Genomic DNA, 20,848 nt, shown 5'->3' on the forward strand with positions numbered 1-20,848 from the left:
TCTGTTGCGCTGCGACAGGTGCTGGTGGGTTGCTATGCAATTTATTTTATTTTGGGGACTTAAATGCGATTATACATGTGACGGGTTATAAGCATCCAAAACTGATATTGAGCTCATTCTATCTTCAATTCCTATCACCAAACTCACTTTAGAGAGAGAGAGAGAGAGAGAGAGAGAGAGAGTGTGTGTGTGTGTGTGTGTGTGTGTGTGAAGGGAGCTAGAGAGAGAGCTCAAGATTATGAAGAAGATGGTGATGCATGCTCGTTTTGGAGTTCATCTTGGAGTGTCTAACTTCTAGGCTTCTCTTTGGATCTTGAGGTAAGCTCTATTTCGAACTGTATTGTGTAATTTTGGGTTTGTGTTAGTGGTGACCTATAAACCCTAATACCTTTGAATTTGGGGTTTTTGGTGTAATTTTGGTTGTGTGAACCCTAGTGTTGTAGTCTAGGGTTTGGATGACGAATTTTGGGTAAATAGTCATAATTTTGGGTGTGAATCACTAGCTAATATGCTAGTGGGTGTTTTAGGTGTTCTTAAGAACGTGTTGGTAAGTTAAAATTAGATGTTGACTTGATTTGGGTCAAACTAGTGTTAGTCATATGTGTTGGTGGGTTAAGTACTTAAAGTACTTGGTACATATTGTAAATTGGTAAATTGGTGACTAATGTTGATATTTGGTCAAAATGTGTAATTTTGGGAAGTAAGTACTTAAGTACTTGGGTTAATTGGGTAATTGGTGTTTTGGTAACATAATGACTAGTAATAGTGATTATGGGTGTTTTTGACTTGTATCAAACTATGTTTTTGTGCATATCGATCAAAATGGTACTTGTTTGTGTGTGGGTTGAAATTACCACAAGTAGTGGTAAGTCGGCAGTGTCCATTAGGTGTCTAAATAGACGGGTTTTAGTGAGCAAGGTGGGAACCTTTGGTTAAGGGTGGGGGCGTTAGATTCTCTTTTAGAGAATAAGTGTTTATGTGTTGAAATGCCTATGTGTTAAATAGGTGGATACTTGCTCGAATGAGAGGACGAAGGTTGTACATACATGGCGTGTACTTGTGCATGCGTTGCTAGGTGAGTGGAATAATTATGTATGTATGTATATGATTTACTTTCTTGCGGTAGGTGGATTATATGGTGTGTATCGTGTGTTCATGCCACTAAGGGTTATATGGTGTCTATCGTGTCTTCGTACCACCAAGGGTTATATGGTGTGTATCGTGTGTTCGTGCCACCAAGGGTTATGTGGTGTGTATCGTGTGCTCGTGCCACCAAGAGTTATACGATGATATCGTGCATTTGTGTCACCATGGGGTTAGTGTGTATCGCGTTTTCGTGCCACTAACGGTTGTTGTGAACAATCGATGGTCCTTGTAAGAACCACTCCCTTGTGCTAATTGTAAACCATGAGGTATGTGTTCAATGTTGTTTTATAGCATACTATTATTATATTGTTGTTGTTAGCATGTTATTACGTTTATGCCATGCTAGTTGAGATGCTTGTTGCGGTCCTTCGTTTGCTATATTTGTGTTGTGGTTGCGGGTCGGTAAGTTGTATGCATATGTGTACAGTTGTTCTCCTCACTAAGCATTGCTTACCCTCTCGTTGTTTACCTTTTTATAGGTACCGGTTGATTTGGCTTGAAGCAATCTAGTTGCTAGACTAGACGCTTAGGAGTGCTTGAGCTTGGCAGATAGGTTTGTAGCCTTCTGTGACGACCCGGAAATTTCCGACCAAATTTAAACTTTAATCTTTATATTATTCCGACACGATAAGCAAAGTTTGTTAAGTTAAATCTCAAGAATTTTAAACTGTGTTCATACATTCATTATAACCTCGACCAAATTCCGACGATTCACGAACCGTTATATATAAATAGATATGTATATGTATATATATATTATAACTTGAGAATATTAATAAAGTATTAAACGTATAATACCTTACACGAACGTATTTGTTTCAATATGATTTTCGATGAAATTAAAAAAATATATTAAATGATTGAATTATCAGAAACATTGAATTATGATTACAAGTCTCTGTTGAGAGGTCCACTATGATTTGAGAAAATCTATTCCTCTTAACGATATTCAGAATAATTTGTAAAGCTATTTATAAATAAAAACAAAAAGTGTCATTTACGAAAGTTAGACAAAAGTTAGTGGAGAATTGGTTTCCATAATATTCTATTAATTTAGTTTCAAAAGTACAAAAAACGTTTTCAGTTTAAAAAGAACTTTATTATTAAAACGTATATATCTTTTATAAATATCTAGAACCACTTTTGACAACTCATTACTTAACCAGTATGATAAAGATAACGATATTTATATTTTATTTTATTAAATATATATAACGATTTAAATTAATATTATATATACTTATACGCGTATTATATGTATATAGTTTTATACTTTTACTATACTTTAACTTTACCTTTACTTTACTTTTATTTTACTTTAACTTTAATAATTCATACTTTAATAATTCAATTTAAAAATTCATACTTTAATAATTCACTTTAATAATTCATACTTTAATAATTCACTTTAATAATTCACTTTAATAATTTATACTTTAATAATTCACTTTAATAATTCACTTTAATAATTCATACTTTAATAATTCACTTTAATAATTCACTTTAATAATTCATACTTTAATAATTCATTTTAATAATTCATACTTTAATAATTCACTTTAATAATTCAAAAATCTGTTATAAATAGAATTCAATAGGTTTCATTATTTCATAGAAACTTGAAAATATATTTCTCTAAACTCTCTCAATCGAATTACATATATATATTTTCTTTGTATTATTTCAAGATATTATTAGTATACATAAAATATTACGACGGAGTTGTAACATCCCGCGTATTTCCGTTAAATTTATTTTAACACCGTCTTTTTTTTTTTAAATAATATCTTTCGTTATTTAAATTCGTATTTTCCGTTGACTAACGTTCATAATATTCCCGTTATTTAATTATAACATCACTCGTTTACTCGAGCGTTTTTAAAATATTCGTTTGGTTAATTCCCGTACCCGCTTTGAAACTCGAGGGACCAAAGTTGCAAAGGGGCCTAACTAGTGACTAGGTCAACTAGTCAAACCCCATCTCATCCATTCATTATCACCACCCACCTTCATCCTTCCCTTTCTCTCTACTTCCCATTTTTGAACACAAACCCCAACTTCATAAAATCATCATCTAAATTCGGGATTGGAAGCAAACTTCAAAACAAATTACATTTTCGTGATCCTCTCTTCATCCTCTACATTTTGATACCAATTTCATCAAGTTTGGGTCAAGGCTAAGCAACTTTCATGCACACGTTTACTTTGTGAAGTACTTTATACTCGTGCACTCGAGGTGAGATCATAGTCCCATCTTTCAAATAACTTTTATGCTTTAAACTATGGGATGAGAAACATATACGTATCATACTTTTATACATTGAACACAAGTACGAAAACGAACATTCCACGTACGGGTTTGAACAAAAATCCTCAATTCAATTATCATTAGTTACACTTGCAGGGTGTAAACGTGAACTTATATTATGTGATCACATGGGCTTGACGAGCCTCATTCGGACGGTTCGCTACCGTTAGCGGATGAAATATATTTTCGGGTCTAGTGTATGTTCTAACACTACGCAAAGGGTGCAAAACAGTTAAGTTTGATAATTGGGTGCCCGCGATACAAACAACAACTTTGGAATGCAAATGATTTGATAATCATCTTATACTAAATCTTGTGGTTCAAATACAACGTTTACTAAAACACCTATGATTTCACCAACGTTTTCGTTGACAGTTTTCTATATGTTTCTCAGGTTCATACTTGGCTATTTGATACATGCTTCCGCGTACACTCATACTTGCTTGGAGTCGAGCATACATGCATACACTCTAATTTCTTGCTTGGGGTCAAGCATACATACATACATACGCTAGTGATAGCACCTTTGGATTCAAACATATTGTTTACATACTTACGCTATTTATAGCAACCGCGATTTTAAACTAATTATGTCGCAAGTTATTTCATTTATACTTTATACTCTTGTAAACTTAAACTTGTCGTCGAACAGTTTTGTAAACTAAACTTTGCAAGCATGATACGTTTCAAGAATGCGACATAATTTTGGTCAAACGAGTCTCATATAGGGACTACGACCACGTAACGGGACCTAAGTAGTCGGCGCCGTCAAACATGATTTGGTCGGGTCGCTACAAGTGGTATCAGAGCCAGGTTGTAGGGAACTAGGATGTGCATTAGTGTGTCTGACAGAGTCGTTAGGAAGCATTAGTGAATCTAGACTACAACCGGATAGTTAGCATTTGCATTCTGACATACATTTGCTATAGATAGCACTTACTTGACTACTTGTGCATTATACTTGAATCATTCTTAGGCAAACTTTTTAATGGTACCCAACCTTCATCATACGAACTCGTATTCCGCCACTTTTTGGTAACACACGTAAATTCATGATTCATACACGTATGGATGACGACGACTTCATTAGTCACACTTGTTCGGGAACTCTGTCTCCCGGATTGTTATTTGCCACCGTTTCAACTTACTATCGGTTTCCCACTGGTGTTTCTTACTATCTACTTTTTGGTGTTACTACCATCACTACTCAAGGTGAGTATCGTCATCAACATTTATCACTACGGTTGCGTGCTACTCGTTATCATGACTCGTTACTCTTTTCATACCTGAATACCTTATTGTCTGACTCGAACCACATTGACGTGAACAATCATTTATACACTTCCCTCGGGGAACGCTTCTTTATAGTTGCACTAATTCTTTCGATTCAATACGAGTCACGTTAGAGACGTCGTTACACTTTGTTTATTTTAAACTTCACGATTACACGAACTTGAATCTATAGAGTGATGTGGGAATGGAGGTATGAGTTAGCGTAATATAACGACACTCGATCAACGTGGTTATATTACGGTAAGACATACCAAAGTTCTAGTGACACATGATGGTGGTTAGACTCGATCAACCTAAACACCACCATGAGCCATGTACATGACTTCATCTATTCATGTTGGACATCTGAAAACTCCGAGAATATTGATAACAACCATACCGGGGACACACCTTCGATTTTTGTCGAACTATACTTATGCTTCCGAATGAATTACCGATTCCTTTCGACTTCAACCGTATGTTACAAGTGTATACTATCTCGTCCTCGCACAGTCTTATTGACTAACTACAATTTACTCGTTATGCTCGCATCGAGGCGGAAACTTCTCTCGCCTTACACTCGTAATTCTGGTTCAGGAAATCTTTTATTTTAAATTCTCAATGGAGAGAGACTCTTCACGTTATACTAGTATTCGCCTCGAGGGTGAATAGTCCTAACGAACGTTTTTAGAAACCGATAAATCTTCCGCGGCGCAAAATTCTTGAGAAACAGAAACTTGTTCCAACAAACGTTTTCAAGTCCTAACAAACTTTTTCAAATATACCTTAAAGAAATGTACCTCGTTTCGGATCGAGATTCTCATTTCACTTCTAGATTTCAGAGTGCCTTACAAAAAGCTTCGGGACCACGTTTAAACATGAGTACCGCGTATCAACCACAACCCGACGGACCGAGCAAACATACGATTCAAACCTTGGAAACCGTAATACGAATTTGTGTTATCAACTTCAAATTTACTTGAGAAAAGTTTTTGCCTTTAACCAAATTCTCTTACAACGATGGTTATCATTCAAGTCTTAACGTCACACCTTTTGAAATCTTATATGACCGGAAACGTCATTCTCCTTTTGTAGAACCAAGTAAATGATAATCAAGTCACCGAACCTGGACTCATTCATGGAGTAACCGTTAAAATTATTCAATTCCAAGAAGGGCTCAAGACGGCCCGTATTCGCCAAAAGAGCTACACCGATGTTAGACGTAAACATTTCAAATTCCAAGTGGGCAACCGCGTAACGTTAAAAGTCACACCTTGAGAAGGTGCAATCCGTTTCGGGAAACATAGAAAGCTAAATCTGCGATACACAAAACCTTTTAGAATCCGGGGGCGTTTTGAACCCGTTACTAGCCGTTTAAATTTTCCGACACGTTTGAGTCTCCGTTCATCCTACATTCTATGAATCAACTTACAGAAGTGTCTTGCGAAAAAAGAACTTGTTATTCCTTTCGATGAGCTTACTATCGATGACAAACTTCACTTCCTAGGAGGACCGGTTGAATTATAAATCGTGAAACCAAACTTTAAAACAACGTAAAATCCCAAATGTCAAGGTTCGTTGAAATAACCGAGGGAGTACCTTCACTTATTCGTAGAACCGACAACGCAAGATCTCGAGGAAGAAACAACGACTACTACTTCCAACTAAATTTCGGGACGAAATTTCTTTTAAGGTGTAGGTAATGTAACATCCCGCGTTTTTCCGTTAAATTTATTTTAACACCGTCTTTTTTTTTTAAATAATATCTTTCGTTATTTAAATTCGTATTTTCCGTTGACTAACGTTCATAATATTCCCGTTATTTAATTATAACATCACTCGTTTACTCGAGCGTTTTTAAAATATTCGTTTGGTTAATTCCCGTACCCGCTTTGAAACTCGAGGGACCAAAGTTGCAAAGGGGCCTAACTAGTGACTAGGTCAACTAGTCAAACCCCATCTCATCCATTCATTATCACCACCCACCTTCATCCTTCCCTTTCTCTCTACTTCCCATTTTTGAACACAAACCCCAACTTCATAAAATCATCATCTAAATTCGGGATTGGAAGCAAACTTCAAAACAAATTACATTTTCGTGATCCTCTCTTCATCCTCTACATTTTGATACCAATTTCATCAAGTTTGGGTCAAGGCTAAGCAACTTTCATGCACACGTTTACTTTGTGAAGTACTTTATACTCGTGCACTCGAGGTGAGATCATATTCCCATCTTTCAAATAACTTTTATGCTTTAAACTATGGGATGAGAAACATATACGTATCATACTTTTATACATTGAACACAAGTACGAAAACGAACATTCCACGTACGGGTTTGAACAAAAATCCTCAATTCAATTATCATTAGTTACACTTGCAGGGTGTAAACGTGAACTTATATTATGTGATCACATGGGCTTGACGAGCCTCATTCGGACGGTTCGCTACCGTTAGCGGATGAAATATATTTTCGGGTCTAGTGTATGTTCTAACACTACGCAAAGGGTGCAAAACAGTTAAGTTTGATAATTGGGTGCCCGCGATACAAATAACAACTTTGGAATGCAAATGATTTGATAATCATCTTATACTAAATCTTGTGGTTCAAATACAACGTTTACTAAAACACCTATGATTTCACCAACATTTTCGTTGACAGTTTTCTATATGTTTCTCAGGTTCATACTTGGCTATTTGATACATGCTTCCGCGTACACTCATACTTGCTTGGAGTCGAGCATATATGCATACACTCTAATTTCTTGCTTGGGGTCAAGCATACATACATACATACGCTAGTGATAGCACCTTTGGATTCAAACATATTGTTTACATACTTACGCTATTTATAGCAACCGCGATTTTAAACTAATTATGTCGCAAGTTATTTCATTTATACTTTATACTCTTGTAAACTTAAACTTGTCGTCGAACAGTTTTGTAAACTAAACTTTGCAAGCATGATACGTTTCAAAAATGCGACATAATTTTGGTCAAACGAGTCTCATATAGGGACTACGACCACGTAACGGGACCTAAGTAGTCGGCGCCGTCAAACATGATTTGGTCGGGTCGCTACAGGAGTGCTGTCCGAGTGATTTCAAAATAGTTTTTTTGAATGAGTCGAAGCTAAGGAAATTATGGGTTATAGCTATGGAGGTGATGGGTATGGTTCATGGGTATGCTCGTGAGGTCAATCTAGTGTTTATCATCTCCGTTGCGTCTATGTACTTTCCTGCAATATTGAATCTCAATATTGATACGTTCGTGAATCCGAGTCCAACCTTGCACTTGTTAAATGACGTTATATGTATTTTTACTACGAAATACAGTATTGTGAGTTTCATTTGCTCCCTTTTATATATATTTTTGGGACTGAGAATACATGCGCTATTTTTTATAAATGTTTTACGAAATAGGCACAAGTACTAAAACTAATTCTACGTGGGTTTAAACCAGAAATATACCCTTAGCTTGGTAACATTAAACTACTTGTCTATGTACGGTAGGCGCGAATCCTAAAGACAGATCTATTGGGCCTGACAAACCCCATCCTGACTATGGGATGCTTTAGTACTTCGAGGTTATTTTAAACACACCTGATCTGGTGTACTTCAGAGGGTAAAACATGAACGTTAAGGCTTGTTACCGGGTGCCTACAACTTATAGAATACTTTTATACACTTGCGAGTGTACATGTATTTATAAACAGAAATCTTGTGGTCTATTAATATATTGAAATGATTGTTATGATAAACCTATGAACTCACCAACCTTTTGGTTGACACTCTAAGCATGTTTATTCTCAGGTATTAAAGAAATCTTCCGCTGTGCATTAGCTCATTTTAAGGATATTACTTGGAGTCATTCATGGCATATTTTGAAAGACGTTGCATTCGAGTCATTGAGTTCATCAAGATTATTATTAAGCCAATTATAGTTGGATGTATTATGAAATGGTGTGCATGCCGTCAACTTTCGTTGTAAAGAAAGTTTGTCTTTTAAAAACGAATGCAATGTTTGTAAAATGTATCATATAGAGGTCAAATACCTTGCGATGTAATCAACTATTGTGAATCGTTTATAATGTATATGAACGGGTCCTTTCAGTTGGTATCAGAGCGGTGGTCTTAGCGAACCAGGTCTGCATTAGTGTGTCTAACTGATAGTCGTTAGGATGCATTAGTGAGTCTGGACTTCGACCGTGTCTGCATGTCAAAAGTTTTGCTCATCATTTTTGTCGGAAATTATCTGCTTATCATTCTTAGTCTAGACACATCTTATTGCATTGATTGCATGAATAGTGTATGGACAAAATTCATATCTTAGCGTATATGCTAATTCATATCTTAGCGTATCTGTTACTGTAAACTTTGCCTGACATATTCCGTAAATTCCTCCGTAATCTACGAAACCTTTTGCTCTATATAATTAGAATACCACCTGATAGCTGGAAAATCATTTCATATCGAAAAATTCTTTATTCAATCGTACGAAATGGAATTCGTCATTAGTTCAAGTCCCTCAGATTCCGAAATGGAATCCCACTCAAGTTCCGAAAGCAGTGTGACCGGAATGGATCAACCAATTAGTCATCATCTATTCTGGATGAATTGGGGATGAGTTCGTAGCCTCCTTAATCATTGGAGACAAGAAGAAGGTGATCCTTTCCATCCACCACATTGCCCTCTTGGCGAAGAACCTGAAGCACTTACCGGCGAACCTATTCGAAACACCATTTTCTCTCTCATTTCCAGAGTATCTCGTCATGATTATATACTACACCAAATTCTAGATCTTATTTATCTGCTCGTCCGAACCGACAATCACCCCGGTGTAATAGAAGAAGTCAACGAGCTTCGCGCTCGGGTAGTGGCTTTGGAGAATATGGTGCAAAGGTTACAAACACCAGCAGCAGCACCAACAACATAACCAGTACCACCATCAACAACATCAACAGTACCATTACCACCACCAACAACAACCGCATCGCAAACCTCAACTTCACAATCTGTCACATGAGCATCGACGTCATACGCCCTGTAGATACTAAGGAATACCACAACGATGAAGTATTGATTCATAACTTCATTGGGGAAACATTCTATGACGATTATGTAATTTCTAAAGTTTAGAAATTATCTATCCTAGCCTTAACCATAAATTAAGTGAGTTTAATTTAATATTAACTCATTAAATCAATATTACATCTGAAGAAATATACACATATATTTCCATAAAGACTGTAATAAAATTCTTTTGTACAAAATATTAATTGTGACAATTTTTTTTAACGGGTAGGTAATACCCTAGAGATATATAAATTCACAATTAATATGTTACATTCTTCGAATCTGATTCAGCAAATCATCCATTATACTCCCTACTTTCACAACAATATACATTCTTTTATAGAAATCAAAACAACCATACTCATTCAAAAATCTAATTACATATTCTGATTTTGAAATCGCCGAATTCAATTCAAGTTATAACCGGTATCATCACTCTTAGATTCTTACATCTTTCAAAGCTATACTTTAACTTCAAAACTGTGTTAGAACATCGTATGTATATTAACGATTATAATCTGTGTTCAAGCCCTTCGAAATACCTGAAGACACTTCAAATAATGAACAATCGAGATGATGATCCAACCACATGTTATCCACAGTTACGTACCTGATAAACTCTTGAAACCAAAGTCATAATTTAACATGTATCCATGTCAGACCTTTTGACATTTACTAGCTAAAATAACTTTTCAATCCCTTCTAAAAATAGACGGTTTTGTCATAGCTCTAGCAAACCAACTTCAATTGTTCAATCGAATAAGCCTTATTATAATGATTACCTCTTCATCAATATTACCGGGGAACCTTTCATATCTCGCCACATTAGCAGTAAACTTATTAATAACTTCATTGATCTTTGACTTTCTGAAAAATCTTTATATTTATCAAAACCCCATCATTTACTCATCTGCATCTTGTAACGAGAATTGCCATACGAATCATCGGAAATTAGCAATCAGTATTTTGAAATCTCGCAGCATGTCTACGCCAACAATTATATGTGTCTATCTTCTGGACTTATATACTTTGAATGTGAAGTTTCTGAAAAACACCCTAAACTGCGAACTAGTTCTCGAAATACTGATGAAGCAGCAAAAACTATAAACGACCTTAACAGTAAAAAGTTTGATGATAAAGAGTAGTGTGTTGGCAAAGCTCAGAAAAATAGAATATTTGGTACTGAAAAATACGGATTGAGCAAACCATGAAGAAGGCTGTGGATAAATCACAAGGACGAAATCTACCTTCAAAGAATCCAAATAATTCCGTGTCTGCTGAAGTCATTATCGAATACCTTGCTCCTGACTCTAAACCCTTACGGACAATATTCTTCATCATCCTCTGATATTAGAAATTTTAAGATATCATCGTATCTTTCATTATAAATATCCTCCATATTTCTGAAGATATTTCCATAATTATTCTTATCTGAAATCATTTACCTCTTCGTGCTGTCTGTATTACATCATAAAAGAAACTATTTTAGTTTCTAAATTCTGAAACTTTCGAATTTAAAATAGGAATATTTTTGAAGTAGTGTTGTGAACTGAAGCATGAACTAGTATAATATAATGACACTTGATCAACGTGATTATATTACAGTAAGTCATGCTGAGTTTCTAAATGGAACGTGATGATTCACAGATCATAACGTCATCATGTACTATGTTACACGACTCTTGTATTCTCTTTAACCTCTAAAATATCAAGAAAATATTTCTTGATGATTCGGCCTTTTTCGAGGTATTCTAGTAATTTGACAAGTCAAGATCGTGCCATTACAATTTCCTTCTTAGAACATTAACAATGTTCATTCCGAAATTCATATATGCAAATTCTGGACCATTACAAGCGGTGCTTAATCGCAAGAAGAAGAAACGAAAGGACAAAACTCCGAAATAGAAATTGGGGTATAAATCGCAGCAAATAAAAGAGAGCATTAATTGGGGATGACAATGATTATAGAAGAAGCAAGGACTTTGAAATATAAGGGAAGATATAAAACCCAACAACAACCCAGAAATCACAAACCGTATATATCAATGCATATAGCAATATAAAGACACGGGAGAACTAAAAACACTATAAAACCAAGAGTATAGTAGAAGTAAATAGATTCTTTCGGAGGCAGATGAAAAAGAAGAGCGACAGATATGAAAGTGAGGAGTATATCAAGAATCAGCACTGGATGAAGCATATTGACAAATACTTTAAAATATGAGTTGAGAAGGTGTGAGTTGTAAGAAAACAAATGAGGTGGATTTATAGTGAAATATCCGACAGAGAAATCAAAATGGATTATCGCATTAATTCAAAGAGGATCATAATTTTCTTAATCGCCGAATAATCAAATCCAATATAGATTACAAATATTTTCTTTTCGAAGATCAATCGTGATGACGTCAAAAGATACGACGAATCAATATTATCTTATTTCATTCATTTACGATAACTTCACTCACACGTTTCTATTAATCGAATTATTTTATCCATTCTTCTTGAACATGATAAAACTCTATAATCGTTATAATAACATTCTCATTGTTAGTCATGACGACCTCTATCAAATTTCGGGGACGAAATTTCTTTAACGGGTAGGTACTGTGACGACCCGGAAATTTCCGACCAAATTTAAACTTTAATCTTTATATTATTCCGACACGATAAGCAAAGTTTGTTAAGTTAAATCTCAAGAATTTTAAACTGTGTTCATACATTCATTATAACCTCGACCAAATTTCGACGATTCACGAACCGTTATATATAAATAGATATGTATATGTATATATATATTATAACTTGAGAATATTAATAAAGTATTAAACGTATAATACCTTACACGAACGTATTTGTTTCAATATGATTTTCAATGAAATTAAAAAAATATTTTAAATGATTGAATTATCAGAAACATTGAATTATGATTACAAGTCTCTGTTGAGAGGTCCACTATGATTTGAGAAAATCTATTCCTCTTAACGATATTCAGAATAATTTATAAAGCTATTTATAAATAAAAACAAAAAGTGTCATTTACGAAAGTTAGACAAAAGTTAGTGGAGAATTGGTTTCCATAATATTCTATTAATTTAGTTTCAAAAGTACAAAAAACGTTTTCAGTTTAAAAAGAACTTTATTATTAAAACGTATATATCTTTTATAAATATCTAGAACCACTTTTGACAACTCATTACTTAACCAGTATGATAAAGATAACGATATTTATATTTTATTTTATTAAATATATATAACGATTTAAATTAATATTATATATACTTATACGCGTATTATACGTATATAGTTTTATACTTTTACTATACTTTAACTTTACCTTTACTTTACTTTTATTTTACTTTAACTTTAATAATTCATACTTTAATAATTCAATTTAAAAATTCATACTTTAATAATTCACTTTAATAATTCATACTTTAATAATTCACTTTAATAATTCACTTTAAAAATTCATACTTTAATAATTCACTTTAATAATTCACTTTAATAATTCATACTTTAATAATTCACTTTAATAATTCACTTTAATAATTCATACTTTAATAATTCATTTTAATAATTCATACTTTAATAATTTACTTTAATAATTCAAAAATATGTTATAAATAGAATTCAATAGGTTTCATTATTTCATAGAAACTTGAAAATATATTTCTCTAAACTCTCTCAATCGAATTACATATATATATTTTCTTTGTATTATTTCAAGATATTATTAGTATACATAAAATATTACGACGGAGTGCTGTCCGAGTGATTTCAAAATAGTTTTTTTGAATGAGTCGAAGCTAAGGAAATTATGGGTTATAGCTATGGAGGTGATGGGTATGGTTCATGGGTATGCTCGTGAGGTCAATCTAGTGTTTATCATCTCCGTTGCGTCTATGTACTTTCCTGCAATATTGAATCTCAATATTGATACGTTCGTGAATCCGAGTCCAACCTTGCACTTGTTAAATGATGTTATATGTATTTTTACTACGAAATACAGTATTGTGAGTTTCATTTGCTCCCTTTTATATATATTTTTGGGACTGAGAATACATGCGCTATTTTTTATAAATGTTTTACGAAATAGGCACAAGTACTAAAACTAATTCTACGTGGGTTTAAACCAGAAATATACCCTTAGCTTGGTAACATTAAACTACTTGTCTTTGTACGGTAGGCGCGAATCCTAAAGATAGATCTATTGGGCCTGACAAACCCCATCCTGACTATGGGATGCTTTAGTACTTCGAGGTTATTTTAAACACACCTGATCTGGTGTACTTCAGAGGGTAAAACATGAACGTTAAGGCTTGTTACCGGGTGCCTACAACTTATAGAATACTTTTATACACTTGCGAGTGTACATGTATTTATAAACAGAAATCTTGTGGTCTATTAATATATTGAAATGATTGTTATGATAAACCTATGAACTCACCAACCTTTTGGTTGACACTCTAAGCATGTTTATTCTCAGGTATTAAAGAAATCTTCCGCTGTGCATTAGCTCATTTTAAGGATATTACTTGGAGTCATTCATGGCATATTTTGAAAGACGTTGCATTCGAGTCATTGAGTTCATCAAGATTATTATTAAGCCAATTATAGTTGGATGTATTATGAAATGGTGTGCATGCTGTCAACTTTCGTTGTAAAGAAAGTTTGTCTTTTAAAAACGAATGCAATGTTTGTAAAATGTATCATATAGAGGTCAAATACCTTGCGATGTAATCAACTATTGTGAATCATTTATAATGTATATGAACGGGTCCTTTCACCTTCGGACTTGGGTGGGGGGATTGGTAAAATTCCGGGATCATGCTCGTGATTTTGGGTTGGGTTGTGGAGTCAAAACGCGATGCGTTGTGTGTACTTTGGGTCGTAATGTACACTTGTTAAATTACGGGTCTTAAGTACCCGAATGTGTAAACTCGTAACTTGGTTTATTTTGCGTCGTTATGATTTTTGAACAAGTTGTTGTCATGTTGGTTTCATTGTTTTGAGACTTTGGAAAATGAGTTAAACACTTGTGTAAATTTGTTAAAAACATGAAACTGACCCAGCTAGAGGTTGCGACGCGACCCCCTTCAATCACGACGCGAACAAAACTTGAATTTGGATACCGAGCATATTTTAAGGGCTGAACATCTAGTACAGTGTAGGGTCGCGACGCGACCATGCCAGGTCGCGACGCAACTCGGTGTAGGTGCAAATGGTCTGGAATGGTAACTATGCTCGACATCAGAAACACACATGGGACCGCGCCGCGACCAGTTTGGCTCACGACGTGATGGTCCCCTTAAAAAAAGTGTCTTTTTCGGTTAACGGGTTTGAGTCGTTTCAAAGTGTCTGTGGTGTTGACATATTTAAAAGTGGATTTGAGTGGTGTTAGTAACTTAATATCTACAATTTTTTTTTTACCATTAATATCTTTTTAATTATTAAATAATTATATACTACGTAATATTTAGAGAAAATATGAGTACATTGAAAATTTGTCATGGAACTTAACGTTATTAAAATCTAAGTTTTATTATTTTAGAATTATTATATACAATTATTTTTTGATTAAGAGAGTAATCCGCGAGTTTAATTTTATGGAAAGTTGTTAGTCATTTCAGCAAAATTTTGTATTTTTTGTGTGAGGACAATTATTCTTAGACGGAGTGAGTATTCTAACACTTAAAATAAAAATTTACATACGCCTACTACGAAAGTGTTTATATGGAGTACCTTACGGTCCGCCTGTGATACTCAATTTCTACGACATTTTTTTTTTTTTTTGGAATAGCCATTAAAATATAAACATACTCACTCTAGAAAGAAACTAGAGGAGCAACCAAGGTTGGAGAACTCGGATTTCGGGGAGATCTCGTTTGGACTTTTTAGGGGGATCTCGGCATCTCGGAATAATCTCGGGGAGATCTCGAACGTTGACTTACGTTGACTTTGTAGTTTTTTTAATTTAAAATATACATAAAAACATAAATATATGTATAATTATATACTTTTTTACGAGATTTTAAAAAAATATCCGAGAAATGAGTGAGAAAATCTTAGAAATTACGAATTTTACAAGAAACATATATATATATATATATATATATATATATATATATATATATATATATAACTTACAAACTAGCAAGAATATTCGAGAAATCGTGGCTTTGACTAAGTTTAACCCCGTTGACCGAGAAATCTCGGGAGATGAACATCTCGTCTCGGTTGCCTTCTAAAAACGAGATCTCGGGGGAGATCTCGGGGAGATCTCGGGAGATTTACAACACTGGGAGCAACAAACAAGTATTACAATGGCTTATAGAGCCAATCGTTTTTGGAGATATTACATTTTCTTCTATATCTAATCCAATGAAAAGAAAAATTACATATAGAGTCAAACAATTCACTTTTCTTCATCTTGTTAGTCCGAATATCACGTTGTTTCTGAATCTCCACATAATCCACATGTACGCCACCATAATGATATACAAGTGACTTTAGTTATAGCTGTAAAATTCCAATTATTGAGCCAAAACAAAGCTTGACTCCAAGAACAAAATTGACGCATATCCACATTAGTCTAAAGTTGAATCCTAGACCATACTTCATGAGCAATTTGACATTCAAACAAAGCATGATTAGTGGACTCAACACAAAAACCGCAAGTAGGACAATCAATACGAGGAATTTCTAAACCATTTTTTGAAAGATTAAGTCGCGAAGGAAGCTTGTCCACCCTCCATACAAAGATGTTGACTTTGCGGGGCAAGGTAGAAACTCAATGAGTCTGATGATCTATCGAATGTAAGCAATGATCATCAATAATCCTTCTGCCATCTTTCACTCTATAAATACCTTCCTTTGACATAGAACACAACCAAGAGTCCGCATTCTCTGACTAAGAAAACGAACTTACCATAGCATTCAACTCTTCCAGCGAAGGAAGATGACGACATGAAGTTAATGGCCGAGACCAATTCCAATGCCACACACCATCAAAAAATTTGTCTGCAATCTTACAATCACTATCGAGTTCAAGAGCAAATAGTCGATTAAACTTGGACGCAAGTGAACAATCTCCGAGCCACATATCTTTCCGTAACTTTGTATTTGATCCATCACCTATCTTTTTCTGAAAAACATTATTGGAAATGATATTTTTATCATGTAAGAAATGCCATGATGAACAAATGGAACTCCAAACCCCACGATTAACAAGTCTAGGAGCTGCATGACCAACACCATCTCCATTAACTTTTACCCACAATGCTTTACCATCAATCAAAAATCTGCATTTCCATTTTAATAAGAGCGTCAAATTGAATGCATTTAAATTCCCCACATTAAGACCACCTTTATTGAAGGGAGCGAGAACTTGATTCCAATTAACCCAAGCCATCTTTCTCCCTTCATCACCACATCCCCAAAAGAATTTCGAACGCTTACTCTCCAACCTTTTAATCACACCACCCGGACATTTAAATAAAGAATGAAAATAAATGCCCAAACTACCTAGTACTGATTTTATAAGAGTCAATCTACCTCCCGTTAAAAGCATGCTACCTTTCCATTTAGATAAATTTTTTATCGAACGCTTACTCTACGACATTATTATGCTGTATTATATTATGTTGTTCCTAATTTTTAAAATGAACTTAAACTTGGACCCTATCAAGAATCAAGAATCTATATATAGTCTAATAAACCTCTAAAATGATGACATCATCATTAAGTTAAATTACTATTTACTTTTTATAATGATGATGTCATAATTATATATTAATTTAATTAAAAGAATAATAAAAAATCTTTTATAAAAGGAAATATTAAACTCTCTTAAATTGTAATTTTATTTTTCTAAAAAAATTTAAAAGACATTTATTATTATTAATAATTATTATTATTATTAAAAATATAAATATAAATATTCAACTTTGAGCGAACTTTATGTTTGTAAAATCAACGACAAGTTTCTTAGTCAGAATCCGTGGTTCCATGGGGCAATAAACTAAATGACTTTAACATTTACATTTACATTCACTTAATACCTAAAACATATCATTAAACTGTTTCTTTTTAACAAACCCGTGTTTGTACGGGTCATTTCCCTAGTAAATAATAAACAATAAGTTTTTTTGTAAGTTGGGAAAGAGTAAAATATATCACGTGATAATCATGTAAGTAGTTAATAATATACTCCTCATTTACGCATTTTCTGATAGCTTAAAAATATAAAATTTCCATCATTTAATTTGTTCATTGCAATCTTGAAATAAAAAAGGAAAAATTCTGATTAGACATTATTTTTGCATTTCAAATTGTGATTGTGCTTCAAATTCAAATACTCGTAAAAGGAAAAAATCGAAAACATCATTACACTCGCCCTCGGTCCATGACTACCTCGATCTCCTTTACAAGATGAGATAAGATTATTTTTCGCCATGTGGCAAACAATTTCTGGTTGTTTAATGATAAGGCATGCAACTATGTGGACACAATGCATGAGCCATAACATCCACCAGCCAAAATCACTAAAAGTTAACCATGATTTGTATCTGTCTATGAAGATGCAGCCCAATTGCTCCCTAAACAACCATTATATATAGACCTTTGAATTCTAAAGTCACTCATCTGATTTGCAAAGGCTAATCTAAAAGCAAAATTACTAAAATGGCCTCAATTTCTTCCTCTGCCATCGCAACCGTCAACAGGACCGCCTCCGCTCAAGCGAGCTTGGCCGCTCCTTTCACCGGTCTTAAGGCCAACACCTTCCCTGTTACCAAGAAGTCTAACGACTTCTCAACCCTTCCTAGCAACGGTGGAAGAGTTCAATGCATGAAGGTAATTAATATTTTTGGTACAGTTATGGTTCCGCTTTATTAAAGCGGAACAATTGTTGTATATAATTGCTCTGTTTTGAAAAACATAACAATTAAACAATGTTTTTTATAAATATTAAGATCAATTGTTCCGCTTCAATAAATCGAAACACGTTTATATATAATTGCTATGTTTTGAAAAACAGAGCAATTAAACAAGATTTTTTAAAATATTAAGATGTTAGCTATTGCTCCGCTTCAATAAATAGAAACAATTGTTATATATAATTGCTTTGTTTTGAAAAACATAGCAATAAAACATGTTTTTTAAGATATGAAGATGTTTTTGTTTAAATGTATGTATAGGTGTGGCCACCATTGGGTTTGAAGAAGTTCGAGACTCTTTCATACCTTCCACCTCTATCTAATGAAGCTTTAGCTAAGGAAGTCGACTACTTGCTCCGCAACAAATGGGTTCCTTGTTTGGAATTCGAGTTGGAGGTCTATTTCTTATTTTTTACACAATTACTTATTTTTAGGATTCCACAAAATCTTATAAGAAATGAAGCTCATTATGTTTAAAAGATACGAAATACGATTTACAACAATGTACATTTCAAGTTCATATAGTTCAGTTTGAGAAATCTAGATATATGGTTATTCATATCATTTCTTAATAATTAAGTGCTCATTGTAGTTACAATGAAAGTATTAAACCATGAACAACAAATTTCTTACTTATAGATCTTGTAATCACATATTAACATTGAATGAATCAAATTGTTAGGACACTAGGACATTTAATTATTATTGCATAAACAATTAACGAGTTCCTATCAAAAATGATTTTTAGGTTTTTATCGTCTAGTAAAATTATTACTAATGTCTTGCTCCATATTATTTTAGCAATGCTATACTTACAAATTTATACAAAGAGTTTACAAAATGATTTATGGTTCAATTTTTCTCTCATTTTGATCTCAATTACAAAGAGTTTACAAAATGATTTATGGTTCAATTTTTCTCTCATTTTGATCTCAATTATCTTAACTTTGTTAGCTCATTTTGAAAAAAGATTTTTGCGAACTTTTCGTAAGTAAATCATTTCTCTATTAATTTAGCAACATAATCGTTAATACAACCACATGTGAGAACATTCTGATATATAGTTACCAACTTATGATAATCAATAATTCAACACAAATGAGAACTTTATGATAGATTGATAGTTAACAACTTCTATTATGAGTTGCACATGACATTTCCCTATGTATTACTGTAACATTTTATTGGTTAAATAAATGGTCTCTTATTGACATATTTTGATACTATTATAGCACGGTCACGTGTACCGTGAGCACGGTAACACCCCAGGATACTATGACGGAAGATACTGGACAATGTGGAAGTTGCCTATGTTCGGGTGCACTGACTCTGCACAGGTGTTGGCTGAGGTTGTTGAGTGCAAGAAGGAATACCCACAAGCCTTCATCCGTGTTATCGGATTCGACAACGTTCGTCAAGTGCAGTGCATCAGTTTCATCGTTTCCAAACCAGAAGGCTACTAAGCAAGTACCTATAAATTTTTCGATCTAACCTAACCATCTTATAATGGGATGGTGGGGTTTGTTTGAATGTTTAGAGTTCTGGCTTCTTTAAATTGTTTTTTTAATTTGGAATTTGTCAATTTCATGAATTTTTGTTCATTGTGTTGTTTATTCCCGGATTATATGAGGTGGATAAAAGATAATCACATATATAAAATAATCATTTGTCATAATGTGTTGGATTGTTTTGTACAAAGAAAACACACACACACACACACACACACACACACACACACATATATATATATATATATATATATATATATATATATATATATATATATATATATATATATATATATATGCGTATATTCCATTGTTATGTCATTCGATTGGTGCCTTCTTTACTTGTCTAGACAACCATTCAAAATTTCTGACACGACTCTCGTAATTCATGACGAAAGTAGCCCACTTTTTTTTTTCTAAACTTTTTTATATTTCTAGCTTTCCAAATCATATATCTATGTATCCGGTATCCATTAATAGACCGCTGGCTATATATTTTTTTAACCAATTATCGATCTAATTTGTTCATTTGTGCCTTTAAATGCTTGTCAAATGCTTAAGTTCTTCAATTCATAAAGCCCCACCATCAATATACTACATCCT

General features: G+C 33.7%; 1 protein-coding gene across 1 annotated transcript; it reads left to right on the plus strand.

The window, feature by feature from the left end:
• The first annotated feature begins 18,430 nt into the window (after nucleotides 1-18,430).
• On the plus strand, nucleotides 18,431-20,412 carry LOC139894479 (ribulose bisphosphate carboxylase small subunit, chloroplastic-like). Its single transcript, XM_071877799.1, has 3 exons — nucleotides 18,431-18,654; nucleotides 18,999-19,133; nucleotides 19,970-20,412. The coding sequence occupies exons 1-3, from the start codon at nucleotides 18,484-18,486 to the stop codon at nucleotides 20,198-20,200; spliced, it is 537 nt and encodes a 178-aa protein (XP_071733900.1). The 5' UTR covers nucleotides 18,431-18,483; the 3' UTR covers nucleotides 20,201-20,412.
• The last annotated feature ends 436 nt before the right edge of the window (nucleotides 20,413-20,848 follow it).

This window comes from Rutidosis leptorrhynchoides, chromosome 2, assembly GCF_046630445.1.
Source record: "Rutidosis leptorrhynchoides isolate AG116_Rl617_1_P2 chromosome 2, CSIRO_AGI_Rlap_v1, whole genome shotgun sequence".
Taxonomy (NCBI): domain Eukaryota; kingdom Viridiplantae; phylum Streptophyta; class Magnoliopsida; order Asterales; family Asteraceae; genus Rutidosis; species Rutidosis leptorrhynchoides.